The following is a 16,092-nucleotide window of genomic DNA, read 5'->3' on the forward strand; positions in this document are numbered from 1 at the left end:
ATTCACCAGAAGGAGACTTTGTACAAAAGTCGATTGCTTGGGTACCTCTGTCACATTCGTGTTTCTACCGTGAAGCAGATGATTATGTTACTCAGGGTAAATGTAGCTTTCTGGGGGAAAGTGATTGTTAGCAATGGAGTTTGACAGCCCCATTGCTAGCAATATGCCCTATTAGGCCGACCTCCACGTGGTTCCCCCTGAAAACTATTGTGAACAATTCTTGTTGAATTCGTCACGATAGGCTAACTGATCTGCTTCATCCTCATCCCTCACTGGTGCCCTGCCGGTGTATACCAATAGCGCGGATGGGGTTACCATTCCATTATCACCCATTAAAAAAAATTTAGCTTTCTAATGGTGAAAGAATTTTTGAAATCGGCCAAGAAGTTTCTGAGTTTATTCATTACAAACATACACACAAAAATACAAATCTTTCCTCTTTATAATATCAGCGGAGAATTAGTGTAGATGTAGATTATAGTTTTTTTTTTTTTTTATTTGTCTATAGACAAGAACATTTTTCACTATTACTCACATTATTCACTATATTTAGCACATAAGAGCAAGACCCGTCTCTTACCCTAACAATGCCTACTAATTATTTATTCTTATCCGCTCTTACAACCTCTTCATTTGGTGTTTGTACACCGATGTAAGTGTTCACACACACGACAATGTGTTAGACGAGACGTTATGTGCCACATACATATGCAAGCATATGGAAATGCTCGGCAAGTAACAGTATACCGCCCACGGTGGCTACGTGGAAATATTTTTAAAAATATCGATGATACAAAAATAGAAATATTTAACAAATATAGGTAAAAACTAGGGTAATATCGGTATCGTACCAATATATATATATTGAGTTCACTTGACATTGATGCTGGATAAATGATCATTATCCATTTCATAATCTCACATGCAGGTTAGGTTATTCATGTCGATATTTATTTATTTATTCATAGGAAAACCAGGGCTACACTAGAGCAAAAAAGTACAGTTTAGGATCACAAAATAAGCCACTAATAGGTTTTCACATGTAGCAACAATATAGATACAAGGCACAAAGCAACAAAAATTGGAGTTAACTAAAAAAAATATGAACAAACAAAAACAAAAACAAAATGATGAATAAAATACAAAGTAAAAATTAATTACAAGTATTTGATTAAACTTTATTGCACCAAGTAAAAATAAAAATAACAAACACAGTAAATATTAATGAGAAGTGATACAAAAGGCAGATTTTTTTTATATTGGATAAAAAATATATAATTAGTTATTTAACATATTCTTTATTGGGCCAATATATAGATATTGTGATACACTATGGGGCCAACAGTGCCCATCATATGTTATTATTTCTAACGACTAAGGTGTTATACCAAAACAATAATGGTTATGCTCCCATACTCAATAATACTAACAAATCCTAACTATATAAAAAAAAATATAAATGTTATATAATAAATATTACTACAAGTAGTCATTATGTCAATACCATAAGAACGAATTTAAAAATAACAATCTTCTTAATAATATTTTTTTTATAAAATCATATCCAGCCAGTATTAGTATTTTTTTTTTTAAATTATAACGTTTCTCTATCGACAAAGAGCACATCTCTAAACAAGCTCGACATCACTGCTGGCCAGTCCGCAGCCCACGTGCCGCATCTCCTGCACCTTATTTAAATAACTCGATTTACGCCTGCGCACACCGCATATGCACCGACACAAAACATAAACTGAGAGCGAATAAAGTTTTAGTTTTTGTTGCACTCGGAAAAAAAAATTTAAAATACAAATTAAAAAAATCTTTATCGTTGTTGATTGTTTTTCGGAAACATTCAAAATTACATTGCAAATAGGTGTTCGACATTCTCAGTACATATAAATAGAAAAATAAATAAAAAGTCACAATAGAAATCATTACGCATCAATTACTGTTTTATTTAAAAAAAAATTGCAATATTTATTACCACTTTTTACTCGCCCCTTTACGAATTTAGAATTGGTTATAAAATTGAGCCTGCATTTCTTTAGATTAAGTGAAAATCAAGCAGATAGAGACATTATTATTTTGTTATTTATATAACATAAGATAACAAGTAATATTTTTATGAATTTTGTATATTTTAAATCGCTTCCGCTTTTGCTTTGCGCCATTATCATAGAAACCAGAGAGTTTATCAATGAACTATTGAAAGATTCAAAATTGATAAAGATGCCCATAACGAATCATTTAAAAAAATATCCATTCTATAGATAGAAAGTTGGATCAAATTATATTTTAAAATAACTTTGAAAAGGAAGTTCTCAATTCGAATGTATATACTCGTATCGTGTTATTTATTCCCAGGTTGGTTACATATTTATTAACACATTTTTTTTTTTGCGAAACAGAAAACTACTCTTTCTTAATTCAAATTCCAGGAAACATCTTACGATCGCATTCATTCATCGGTGCAATCGTTCATTTTAAAATTAGAACAATAAGGTTATTATAATGTAATCAATAATTTAATCAGTCATAATTTAAAGTCAATGTTTTTGCAAAGTAAAATCTAGTGTTGCCATTGGGGTGAATATGTTCTAACTAAGAGAGAGACTTTACTTCACTTTACATTAAAGTCGTCTCCTTGAATATCTCTGTCCCATTCGTATTTCTACCGTGGAACTATTGTATTTGCTTGGCTGTGTTTTGGTTTAAATGGTGGAATATAGCAATAAATTTACAGAGTACAGATGCATAAGACCTTAGTCCTGAGGAATGTATGAAGAATATCACGGGCGACACAGTATACTCTATCATAGCCATGGTAGCATTCATGTCTATAGGCGCGGTCTATGGCTTGTTTGCCATTCTAAGATGAATAAAAAAATATCAAAATTGAAATCATTGAATTTTTCCATTTGTTTTCTTTTTCTCATCTCAATGTTACTTAATTTAAAAAATAAACTAGCAACGAACTAATTTTAAAAGAAACTAAACTGATAAATCGAGGTCATAACATTAGATCACCTTTAGTACATTGTTCAAAATTCGAACCGGTCGAAGTTCCAACCAATAACTTATTCCATTACGTTCCAAACACGATAAAAGATGGCGTTTACTACGAAATATTTGTGAATCGACTATTTTTATGTTCGGCGCCCACGCATCGCACTATACGATATAAATAAATCGGCCGTACATTGAGAGATTAAAATAAAGGCTCGGCGCCTGCCATATTTTACTTCGAATGGTTAACACGACGCTTTGTATATTTGTTGTTTAATCGTAATATATCCATTATTTCTACAAGGACGTAATACTTAACGATTCAATTTGTAATAACTTCTAGTGAGAGAAAACAATAATCTTTCATACAAAGTAGAATTAAAGAGTAGAACTTAAAGATGCTTAGCAGGAACGAAGGTTTTTTAAGAGTTTTTGAATTGGGAATGGTAACCCGCCTGCGACATCTGTATACGCAGCGGGGCACCAGTGAGAAATGATAGCTGAGTATGAAGATAAATCAGTCGACCTATTTTGATGTATTTACGAAGAATTATATAATACAACGCTTTTTAGGGAAGGCCACGTGAAGGTCGCCCTAACAAAGAATATTGCTTGTAATGAGGACGACTAATCAGAGCCCATTATTAAGAATTCTTTCCCCTTCTAATCTATGCAGTTTAAACAAGATTGTTTCCACACACACTTCAGTATTTTCTCGATATATTTTTGACAATTCTGTTTCGATTTACTTACTCCTGAATAAGCGATACATTCAGGCAACATAATGAAAAAAGTTGGCCGTGTGATTCCGGCATAGAATAGGCCACTCCTTTCTTTCCCGTGGGTGTCGTAAGAGACGACTAAGGGAGGGCGAGGGTTGGGCAGCAGCGTCCTTCTTAAAACACCTCTATAGCCCTGACTGTGATTGCCAATCCGCCTGCCAAGCGAGGTAACTACAATACTCCCCAAACTTATGTTCAGCAGTAGACAATTAAAGGCTGATATGATGATGATGATGATGATGATCAAAAAGTATATGTAATCTATACTTATAATAAATCTGTAGAGAGGTCAATTTTGTACATGAAATATATTTCCAAAATAGCTATCAGGGGGTGCTTAGTGATCGATACTGATGCCGAAAATGCAATCTGTAAAATTTTTGTCTGTCTGTCTATATGTTCGTTATAGAAACAAAAACTACTCGACAGATTTTAACGAAACTTGCTACAATTATTCTTCATACTCCAGGTTATAGTATACTTTTCATCACGCTACGATCAATAGGAGCAGAGCAGTGACGGGAAATGTGTCTGTTACATCAAAACCACTGAACCGTGAGGAAGGACATAGGCTACTTATTTTACGAAAAACGACGGAAACGCGGACAAAGTCGCGGCAAACAGCTAGTAACAAATATTGCTAAATAATTGTAATTAATTTTAAGAACTGCTACTGGCAATCACCAATTTTAACTAACAAAAACTTAATTCATTAATTCTTACAGTCGAAAAAAAAAGTAATATTTTGTATTTGAATTGTTGACATTGCGATTGAGGGAACGGTGAACGACTGTGAAGTACCATCGCTCCATGTAACGTTGCAACAGTGCACTTCGTGGACTGGCACACCCAATATAGGGCGTGACGGTTTAACTGAGGTAACCACACTTCAAATTCTACCAACTTTAAATGAATGAATGATAACTTTATTTGCTGGAATACAGATTAATACGTTTTTTTTATACCACTGAGGTGGTAAACAACCATACAAATACATATCATCATCATTATACTCGTTGTTCACTGCTAAATATAGCGACTTATCTTTTTAGGGGGTTTTGCCAGTAGTTACCACACTTGACAGGCGTGTTGGCAACCGCAGTATTTTTTTTTAATGGGTAATAATAGAATGGCAACCCCACCCGCGCTATCGGTATACACCAGCGGGGTACCAGTGAAGGATGATAGGTGAGGATGAAGCAGGTCAGTTAGCCCATCGTGACGAATTCAACAAGAATTGTTCACGATGGTTTCCAGGGGGAACCACATGGAGGGCGAACTAATAGGGTATATTGCTAGCAATAGGGCTATCAAACTTTTTTGCTAACAATCCTTTTGCCCGGGCAACCGCAGTTAACCTTTTGTAATGTTTTAAGAGGGATGCTGCTGCCCATCCCTTAGACGTCTCTAGAGATTTTCCATTATTTCACTAAAATCATGGGCACCTAACATCAACCCCATATTAGTCTATCCCGTTATCGAACCCGGTCCCATTGAAAAACCTAACACATTTGCAACTTTATTGCAATGTTGTAAAGCGTATAATCGACCAATCTAAATAATCACTCCCTAAGATTTATCGTCCAGTATAAATTGGCATCACCGATTGTATTATTATTAGTACAATATTGTTAGTAAAAAAAGCCATACAAAGGCCAGCTTATAATGGCTGGTCCATTTGACCAAGATCAATCAAGTTGTCGTAACTGTTTTAAATAGGAAACTTGAGCTACTGTTTTAGGTGAATACAAAAAGAGAATTCTACGCATCTTGGTAGTATTGCTGTCTTTTTTCTTTGTATACACTTAGAGAGTAACGGTAGCGTACTTGATTTAAAATCAGATAGAAATGCCTTCCCGTGGGAAGAAAGTTACATAGTACAATATACTATTCGTATTTATGGTTCCGTACCAAGTAGTACATAAACATTAAAGATGGTGTTCCACAAAAAAAACCAAATTCAATTGTGACAAATCCAGTTATTTTGATTTAAGAACTAAACTACTCTGAATCGATTTTGATAAATCTTCAAATCGATTTAAAACTGCTGGAGTTCTAAAACGATTTGAATTTGGTAACAAACATAAAAATACAATTGAATTGACAACATCCTTCTTTTTGAAGTCAGTTGAAAAGAACCTTTATAGTGCGATTTTATCCGTCCGTCTGTGTCCATCTGTCAGAGCACTGTAACTCAAAAATTAAAAAGTTTAGGATGCACGCTTATATGGCTAAACTAATTCACATGAATTTTTTTACACAAATAGGTAGACTGTGTCCTAAATTAACACATAGATTAATATTTTATATTTACACCGACAAATAATAATAAATAAAATATAGCTAGTAAAGAATAAATATGAACTAAGTTTTAAACTAGGAAATAGGAAGCGCACAAACTGAAGATGTTATATAATCTTCAATTACGTATACATATATAAATAACTGAAAGCGCTGTAGTTAATTAGTGAGCCTCCTAATAAGTTAACATTAACTGCGGCTGGCTGATAATTAGCTGCAAACAACAAGACTTTAAATTAACTATGCAACGATAGATTATAGGCACTATTTGTGATACTCCAATAGTAACAATATTGATAAAAAAATATTTAAAAAAAAATATCCTTACGAATGTAAGAATAAAAAAGAAATAAAACAATTAATTTTTGTTTATATTAGATAAAAAAAATACTTAACCAATTAAAAAAAAAATATTTCACCTATAAAAACTACATTTTTAGCGATTAACATGTATTTCCTTTCATATTCCTTTTTAAAAGGCCGGCAGCACACCTGCAATGCCGTAGGTGTTGTGAGGACCATGGGCGGCGGTAGTCACTTACCATCAGGAGAGCCGCATGCTCGTTTGCCCCCTGTGTTGTAAAAAAATAACTTGTCTTCCTATATATCAACCCATGCGAAGCCAGAGCTCGTTAGTTTTCACAATTAACGAATTAAAATGTTAATCATATAGTAAAATTCTTATCACCCAGCTATACAGACAAATTATTATTATGAAGCGTCTAGTATTGTCGTAAAAAAAATTTTTAGATAATTTTTTTTAAAATTTCTCTGTCATATGATTTGATTATCGTGTAATTCCGGCATAGAAGGGGCCATTTCTTCAGTTTCCGTGGGGATCGTAAAAGGCGGCTAAGGGAATTTATTAGTCGAGCGATGGGCAGCAGCGTCCCTCTTAAAACTTCACTAAAGCCTAACTGCGGTTGCCAACCCTTCTGCCAAGCGTTGCTTACAATTTAGTTATTACAATTTAATTGTTTTCAATAATTTACAGATATTATTTAAAGTTGCCACATTCAGCAGATAACAAAATTCCGAATTCGAATGTAGAATCATAAAAAATGTCAATTTAAAAGAGCTTATAAATAAGTATTATTTAAATAAAAATTATTTATATTTTATTCAATATGAATGCAGTATGAATGCTTTTAATATGTAATCTACTTCAATGGACTTTATGAAAAGGTAAGTTTCATTAAAAAGTTTCATTGGAAACATCACAGAAAAAAATATTTAAAAAAATTTACTAATCGAATCATTAAATCGATTAATTGCTCATTTCCCTACCATTAAACATGAACATACTGTTTTATGGTCTTATTGTGTATAAGTTCTATTATAACAGACTATATTTCCATCGCAAACATTCTACGGCAGCCGTATGACCCACCGTCGTATCTAAATCTTGTTTTACACGACGCGACCTAGATTCACGTCGTAATATTTAACTGATCTTAATCCTGTGCCGTATCAGATAACAGGAGATAACACTGAAATACGGTTTAATTATCGTCTGATGAGTTGTTTTTTATTTACCTAGTATGTACGTACTGCGTTTCTGACTTTTTACACCATTCTTACTAGTTCTTTGTTCTGTGTTCATTGTACTCTTCTGTGTATCCTGATAATATCATCAGGATACACAGAAGAATACACGACTCTTCTCTAAAAAAAGGTTTTATAATCATCTGTTTTTGATGAAACATTTATATGGAAACTATCTATATAATGTAAGCGTACAGTATATAAAAATAAATGTTTCTAAGTAATTAAAAAAAAAAAATGAAAAAAAAAAACAATATAGTTTTAAGTATATCTCATTTGAACTGAGGAAAATGAGGCACATGACACGAAAAAAGAGAAATGGTGAATGTTTTATTAAAATTTACCTACGATCTCTATGAATAAAATATACAATGCAACGCATATGTACTCAAACAAACGTCACTTTGACAGCTGTCACTTTAAATGACAGGGGGGTCTGGCACTTTCCTACCCGCCTTTTTCATCGACCGAATGCGGACGGCAGAGTGCGTGAGTGATATTCGGTAGCCATACCATTCTAAATTAGTATTAATTTATTCATTCTATTTAAAGCTTCGTTAATTATTTCGTGATTAGATTCAAATTAATGCGAGTAATGTATACAGTAGCAATTTAACTAATTATTTGACATAGGTATACTATTAACATCTATTTTTACGATTAAATCGAAAAGTTTTGAATATGAGTAGATACTAAGCCGATTTTAATTAGACGCTTTTATAATTTGTAGACGATTTACGTCAATTTAACTTAATTGGATTAAATAATGAATATTTTCATACAGCAAGGGTTATAATTAAATATACGGGCCACTTGATAGTAAAATCAACTACCACATCTCTTAAACACTGGTTCAAACAAATGCACTTTGCTCCGCAAATTAAATGAGTAAAGAGTGCGATTAAAATGTCGGGCACTAACAAAAAAAGATTTTAATTGTACCATTTTGTTTTTTTTTCTTTTCTCTGTAGTCTATACTATTGTCTCTTCTTAATATTGCCATATAAAAATTATTATAAGGACTGTACTAATTAAATATTAAACCTAACATTTAATAATTGCGCTTCAAAAAATATGAATTTTCACAAAACCTTCGTGAAATCTCTAAAATTAGAGATCGTGCATAAACAATAATTAGAATCATCTATTCACTGGGCGCGTTTAGAATCAATAATGCTAATTACAACGGAGTAATTAGCGAGCTCGTGTTGCAACTCGCTGCATCTTACAACTAGGTCGCTGTAGGTTACAACTGCACGGTATGCGGATAAAAATAAACGGTCTTTCAACAAAGTAATTTAAAACACTGCCTATTTAAAAAGTGTTTTAAGAAACTCTGTCTAAGTGATAAAACATTTTTAGTTGGTGTTATTTACTTGTGTTTATTTGCCAATATCTATAAATAAATGAAACAAAATTTACTATTACTTTAAACACATTTTATGTTAGGATTTTCTTTAATCGTAATTTAAACATAAAAGACGTTAGAAAAGTATTTATAATTACCTTTAATTAATCTGCTAAAGAACAATTAAGTAAAGATAGTTTATTAATTTTTACTGCATATTTTCATTTTAATTTTATTTTTATTTTATATAGCCAATAAAAACTGTTTCAAGAAATCAAAAAGATAGGACACCTGATTTTTTTTAATGTAGTCAAACTGGCAAGAAACTTGACTGTTGCTTTGTTATAACACACTATATAAGTACACAAACAAACAATTACATAAGTAATAATACTATAGTAATTACAACCTTCCTACCTCCTATAAACCTTTAATTCTGTTCTTTATTCCTCTCTTATTCCGACCATCAAACTTTTTCAAACACCGCTATCGTCTCATGTTTTTATCGAAAAATAATAAAATATTACTTATCTTTACCGTCCTCCCCAATTTTTATGATCATTTTTACATCCCATAAAACCTCACCCAGTTTCACATAAGCTCTTTTTTACACAGCTATCGATAAACAACGTATAATAATTTATTCCTACTGTAAATTACATGACAGAAGGTCGCGTTGGGGTAGCAACCACCGCCCCAGTGACCCGCAACGAACAAAGCGACCTAGTTCTGTTAAAGTTGCTAATGTTTATGGCATAACTTTCATGTATATTAAAAAAAAGCGAGTTATTTACGAAAAGTAATTTCTAGAAGTCATACCTACGCGTTTCGTTGACTATTCTTTTTATTTATTGTAATTAATCTTTACGGAAACATGACGGTGTTTGCCTTTAACCCATTAATTTTGGACTCCAATTTAACGAAGTATGAGTTTGTGTAAATATCGTTTGTAGATACATCTATTGCTATCTTGCTCATGTCGTTTGCTGACAAATAGTTGTGTTCATTTTGTAGGGTAGTGAAATTATAGAGTCACTACAGGAGAGCTATCATTTTGTCATTCAACTTTACAATTAAAAAGCCACCACAATATATTTCTTTTCATTTCTATTTTATCAACTGTCTGTCATTCCTCATCACCCCACACATTTAACATTCACATCTCTGCCGCATATATTTGTCTACGGAATGGAATTTCCCTAAAAATGGACGAATCCAGTTACAAAGTCAGTCCGCTGTAACTGGAAAACTTTACGTAACCCACATAGAGTTAATATTTCAAAATAGTCAACTGGTGACTATTTAAAACGTATCCAACTAACGTTACAAAGGCGAGGAAATGAAATGAAAAACAAGGAAATGGTTCATCACGTCTTTTACGGCTTACTTTTATTTTCGGGACAGTCGAAAATGTCTTTGGTATTATATTATATTACAGTATATTATATTTAATATAAGGATTAAATTTATATAATATTGTTCCACTATTATGCAATAACTATTTTTATCATCTGGACTATACATCTCCAAACTATTTTGGGCAAAAGACCAATTTAGCAAAACCTCGACCAGAGGGAGACTTTGTACAAAAGTCGATTGCTTCGGTACCTCTGTCCCATTCGTGTTTCTACCGTGAAATAGTTGTGTTTGCATGGCTGTGTTTCGGTTTGGAGGGTGGGATATGGCGTGAATTTACTGGGTACAAAGGAATAACACCTGAGTCCTCAGGAATGGCAATGCATGGGCGGTATCATGGGCGAAACAGTATACTCTGTTATGTCCATGCTACTACTGTTCATGTCTATAGGCGACGGTTACCACTTTCCATCAGGTGGGCCGTCAGCTTGTTTGCCATTCTAAGTTGTATAAAAAAAAAACCTCAGACCCTCATAGCCAAAGTACTTTAAAGAGATAAAAAAATCAGTGTAATGGATGAGCCTGATGACATTTTACAAATGGTATATTTATTAATAGGGCTCAATTTTTAGATCTCTTCGAACCCCAAAATCTGTTAACATTTATATCGACCCCCTGAGAAACCAATATCGACCACAAGGGATCGATATCGACTACTCCATAAATCCCTGATCTAGACCAAAATTATCTATTATGAATAAATATCAGTCATTTTTTTAAATATTGGTGCACTTCTAATGTCGTTGTATATATTTTGTACCTTAAGAATAACTTAATAAGGTCACTTTTATTATAGCACAGCCTGACGATCACACCATTTTAAGCAAAGCCGTGTTGTCTGGTTTATGAATGCGATCAACCAAAAGACAATATTCTAATCTCAACAGTTGACTGCCCCATGACGTCAAACTAATTAGTACTTAAATATTTTTTTTATGCTACGTTTGAAGGATCCAAGGTTGTAGGATGAAGGAAACATGTCACGGGATAGACCATTCCACATTGTTACGGTATGGTTCACGTAAAAGTTTGCACACTTATTTGTAAGACAGCCCGGGCGGTCTACCGTGTATCGATGTTGTTACAGATCCATCCTCGTTGTACGATATCACGTTTTGTTTCTACCCTGTATTTGATATGCGATCATATCGCATAAATTTGAATTTGACAATGTCATAATCGTTTCATTCTTTTGAAAGAAAGGTAAGAAATTAAATTACTAAATTGTCTAACGGGCCTTTAGAAAATTTGGGTTGAAAGGAACATATATTTAAGATAGTACCTGTTGGCGAAATGAATAAGTTGACAAACCACGCATAGATTAATAAAATACAATTCGTTGATAAGCGCACTTAAAAAGTAATCGTTCCGATATTTCATTATAGTATCCATGTAGATTTTTAGGAAAATAAAAAAATATAATTAGTAGATAACTATATGAGAACAGGTCAATAAAAATAAAAATATGAATTACCTCGACTACTTGCCGTAAATCCTCCACGTAAACATTTTCAGTCTGAACAATTTCAGCGCAAACTCTTTCCAGCTGAGATAGTCCCGACATCTCGTCCACGATTTGATGACCTGAAAATACAAAAATTATTATAACATAACCATTTTTTTAGAATATCTTAACTCAAACACGGTCTTAAACAAACATAGGGACAGTATGATCCATGAATGCGATCAACCGAAAAGATAATGTACTATTATCAACTAATGACCGCATTTTGCAGACCGTCTGAGTGTTTTTAACACTACGCTTAAAAAATTCTAAGTTATAGGATGAAAATAAAATCTTAGATCTTGATTCACGTTAATAAAGAAAATCTTAGATCTTGATTCACGTTTATTTCGCAAGGGGTTAACAGAAAAATAACCCTTTAAAATTACAAAAAAAAATCTACGTATTGAATTGGACGCAAACATATGTAATATCTAGTAAAGAATAATTGATGTTAAAAGTAAAAAAATAAAAAAGTTTCCTAATTCAACCCGACCAGGAATGGAACTCAGAAAACGACAATATAAATATCATCAGCGTAGGTAAAAAAACTAGAATAGAGAATAAAAAATAGAAGAGGCACAATACTAGGCCACCTTATACGACATGACGATTTTTTAAAGAGCATACTAAAAAGGAAAGTGGAGAGTAAAATACTACATAAGAAAGATAAACACTAGATGTGCTTTTGTATCGAAAGGTCAAAGATATGGCCTGAAATAGAGCTGACCGGAGGAGAATATACATCAGGAATTAGTTGCCCCAACAAGAGAAAACACTTAAATTTTTTTTTTATACAACTTAGAATGGCAAACAAGCTGACGGCCCACCTGATGGATAGTGGTAACCGTCGCCTATAGACATGAGCAGTACCATGGACATAACAGAGTATACTGTTTCGCCCATGATACCTCCCATGCGTTGCCATTCCTGAGGCATTAAATGATAAGAAGAAAGTTAAAAACTAAGTAACAAATGTTTTGTAAATTTAAGATAACAGCTATTTACTTTTTCTTCGTTTTTTATTTTAATTAAAATCATCTTGCGATTATAATTTCACAACTACGATAAATGCGCCCATGATAAATACAAGGGAAACGTTTCATTTACATGAGATTATTAATCACCGGTAAAATAACAATGAATGAGATATTAAAAGACTCAACAATATGGATCACTACAACAAATCTCACACTACAAACGTCGCTCACAAAGCAGGTCATTAAAGTTATTCGTTTAGTTTAGGCGTATTGTTGCCATCATTTTAACGTTACAAAAAATACAATAGGCTGTTTAGAATAATATCATAACATACATATACTTTTATATAAGCAGTTGCTTTCACTTCCCTTGTGTCGAAAAACTCCCTATTTGAAAGCCTCATGACAGAAAAAATTGATGAAAGCTACAGCTGGAAATCCTTACTTATGTCATAAATGTGAAAGTGAGATTGCTTATTTGTTTGTTACCTTTAGCGCCTTAACGGCTTAACCAATAACTATGAAATTTGTTGTACACCTACTACATGAAATAAAGAAGGATATAGATATACATTTTATCCCGGTCAGCGAACGAAGTCGTGGGTAAAAACTAGTAGATATATAATTACTCTTTTCTGTCCTCTTTAAAAGATTACAGTATTAAACTTATCAAAACCACAAAAAAGTATAAGACAAGATCGCACTGAGAAAACAGTGGGTGGCCTTATCGCTTAAAATGATATATCTAAATAGTTTCTAATGATTATTTTGGAACGAGTATAATAATACTATAATAATAATAATATAGTATAAAAGTATATTATTTTTAATAGTCGTAATTGTTGGCATGTAATAGTGGAAGTAAACTTTGCAAAGAAACTACTACGAATAAATCAATTGTTTGTCGATATTCATCTAGGGATTGGTAAATATAGCATTATCTATATATTTTAGTTACAATATCTATATACTGGTTCAATAATTAATATTATAAAAGTATGTTATCCAAAATATCCGACCGATATGGGTGATATCGAAATGGGTGATAACCTTTTTTCCCCCATCAATGTCCAGAGAAGCCCAGTATATAGATATCGGATCGGTATCCATATTACCATGCCTATTCATCACAACAATTAATACTGACAAACAATGACAACGTAAAAACGTTTTTAAAATAATTAAATTAGAATGCACAAAAATTATCTGTTTCATTCGTGATTCAATTAATATATATAGTAACGACGCGGGAAAGAATCCAATCATTATATTTTATTACACAAAAAGAAAAGATCGATTTCAATTGATGAAAACTTAGTAATTTTAAATTAAAAACCAGACTACTAAAATTTAATGAAATTTCTATAGGAGCAATCTGAAAGTATATCCTTTGAGATAAAAAGAAGTATTTTCTATATTGGTTTATAAATGACAGTTCTGAGGTAGCAAACATAAAAAATACATATTTATGAATTGAGAACTAAGAACTCGCTTTTTCCTTTTTTGATGTTGGTTAAAAATATATCAAAATCGGTTTAAAATTACTAAATTTATCACGTAACATACAAGTAATGCAGGCTAATTGAAAATATTTACTATATTGCTATCTTTTATCACGATAAGAAAAAATAAACCTGGTAGGTGGCGATAAAAACCAAAACACCGTTTGGCGGGTTAGCTAGTAGGTCTATAAAAATTAATTACTATAAGGAAACTTCCCGTCACATACACGTAATAAATAATAATGTTAACATGCAGGAAAATTTAAATAAAGCACTTACGTGTCATGCTGTCCGGATTTCCTTCTTCAGACACGCTAGTGTTCAAAATACCAGCATTATTTACAAAGTTGTTACTTCCATTAGCAGATGCCATGTCGGCGTCACTATGATCATCTAAACTCTCTATAGAAGCTAAGTACGCCGAATTCACTCCGCCTTTATTTTGAACACCACTGCTCGACGTCGAACTAGAAGAAGCAATGGAACTCATCGACAGCGGTCGAGACACATCCACTGACGGTGCATTCAACCTAGTTACATCTTTCTCCGTAACTACACAGGTTTTCAAATTACCTGTAGACCCTATGTCTTCGGGATAGGTTTCAGTTTTTCTTAACTGTTTTGCCGAGCTTTCGATCCTCGTAAAGTCTTTTCGACACAAACTGTTCGTTCCTCTATTTACTTTAGCAAATTTTGCAGGACTCGCTTCAAGCGTTGGACTTTTGGTTTCGGCTTTCTGCGGAGAGCTATCTTTAGGTGACAATTTTGTATCGAATTCTCTATCGTTAGTAGATATAGAAACTTCGATAGATTGATCAATATAAGGCAACGATAAGGATTCAAAAGCAGTCTTGTTTTTAACACTAGGCACATCATAAATAATGGGACAATTGTTCGTAGGAACATCGTAACAAGCTTCATTGCTATCGGATTTCTGATTTGACTGAACTTGAGAGATTTTTGATGGAGACTGACTGTTATCACCAGTTTTATGTTTCCCAAAATTCCTTATATCACATGGTTGGTCATAAATTTCTACTGAAGGTAAAATTTCGACCCCTGATTGTGATATTTTTGATGTAGCTCCAACAAGAGGAATGTTTGATTTGTGTCTTGTTGATGATCTTGCTACATTTGAGGTTTTCTTTTGAAATTTCAATGTTGTTGTCTCGGTTGCACTTGATATCATCCGTTTTACATTTGGTGAGAGTTTGTCAAATGTGGACATATCAGAAAACTTTGTTTCTTTAAAAGTCCTTTGTATTTGACTATCTTTAACAACTGTATCACTGGATATAACACTACACTTACTCGTTTCATCACTAGCACCAATTTTATCACTTTTAGTTCGATTATTATAAAGAGAACTTTTATTTATCGTAGCAATCGGGAGTTTTACACTGCCAGCTAATCTTGAAGGATCTACTGAACGTTTATCTGATATTGATAAGTCCACGTTGTCTTTTTCGTTTGTCATTATGTTTTTTGTATTAAGTTCTACAGGAGGATCGTTCCTTGCGTCTTTTGCGGTTTCAAGTCGACTGTCTTCTGGCCGCAGACTTTTCCCTGGCCCCAATAACGAGTCGTAGTAACCTATGAGTGTGGGTGTCAAGTCAGTCGAACTACCTGTAACAAAATAAATATTGCCTTTGGTAAAATAGTACTTTGAATCTTTAATAGTCAAACGATTTTAAACTTCAATGCTTAG

General features: G+C 33.0%; 1 protein-coding gene across 2 annotated transcripts in view; it reads right to left on the reverse strand.

The window, feature by feature from the left end:
• The window catches only part of LOC113523166 (uncharacterized), a 123,368-nt gene that overhangs the window by 28,257 nt on the left and 79,019 nt on the right, over positions 1-16,092 (reverse strand). For both annotated transcript variants that reach the window (XM_026909031.3, XM_026909032.3), the window contains 2 exons: positions 14,664-16,010; positions 11,873-11,982 (listed from right to left, as the gene is read on the reverse strand). In XM_026909031.3, the coding sequence (XP_026764832.1) occupies positions 11,873-11,982; positions 14,664-16,010 (1,457 nt within the window). The remainder of the gene's footprint in view (positions 1-11,872; positions 11,983-14,663; positions 16,011-16,092) is intronic.

This window comes from Galleria mellonella, unplaced genomic scaffold, assembly GCF_026898425.1.
Source record: "Galleria mellonella isolate WM207_F2 unplaced genomic scaffold, CSIRO_AGI_GalMel_v1 utg146, whole genome shotgun sequence".
Lineage (NCBI taxonomy): Eukaryota > Metazoa > Arthropoda > Insecta > Lepidoptera > Pyralidae > Galleria > Galleria mellonella.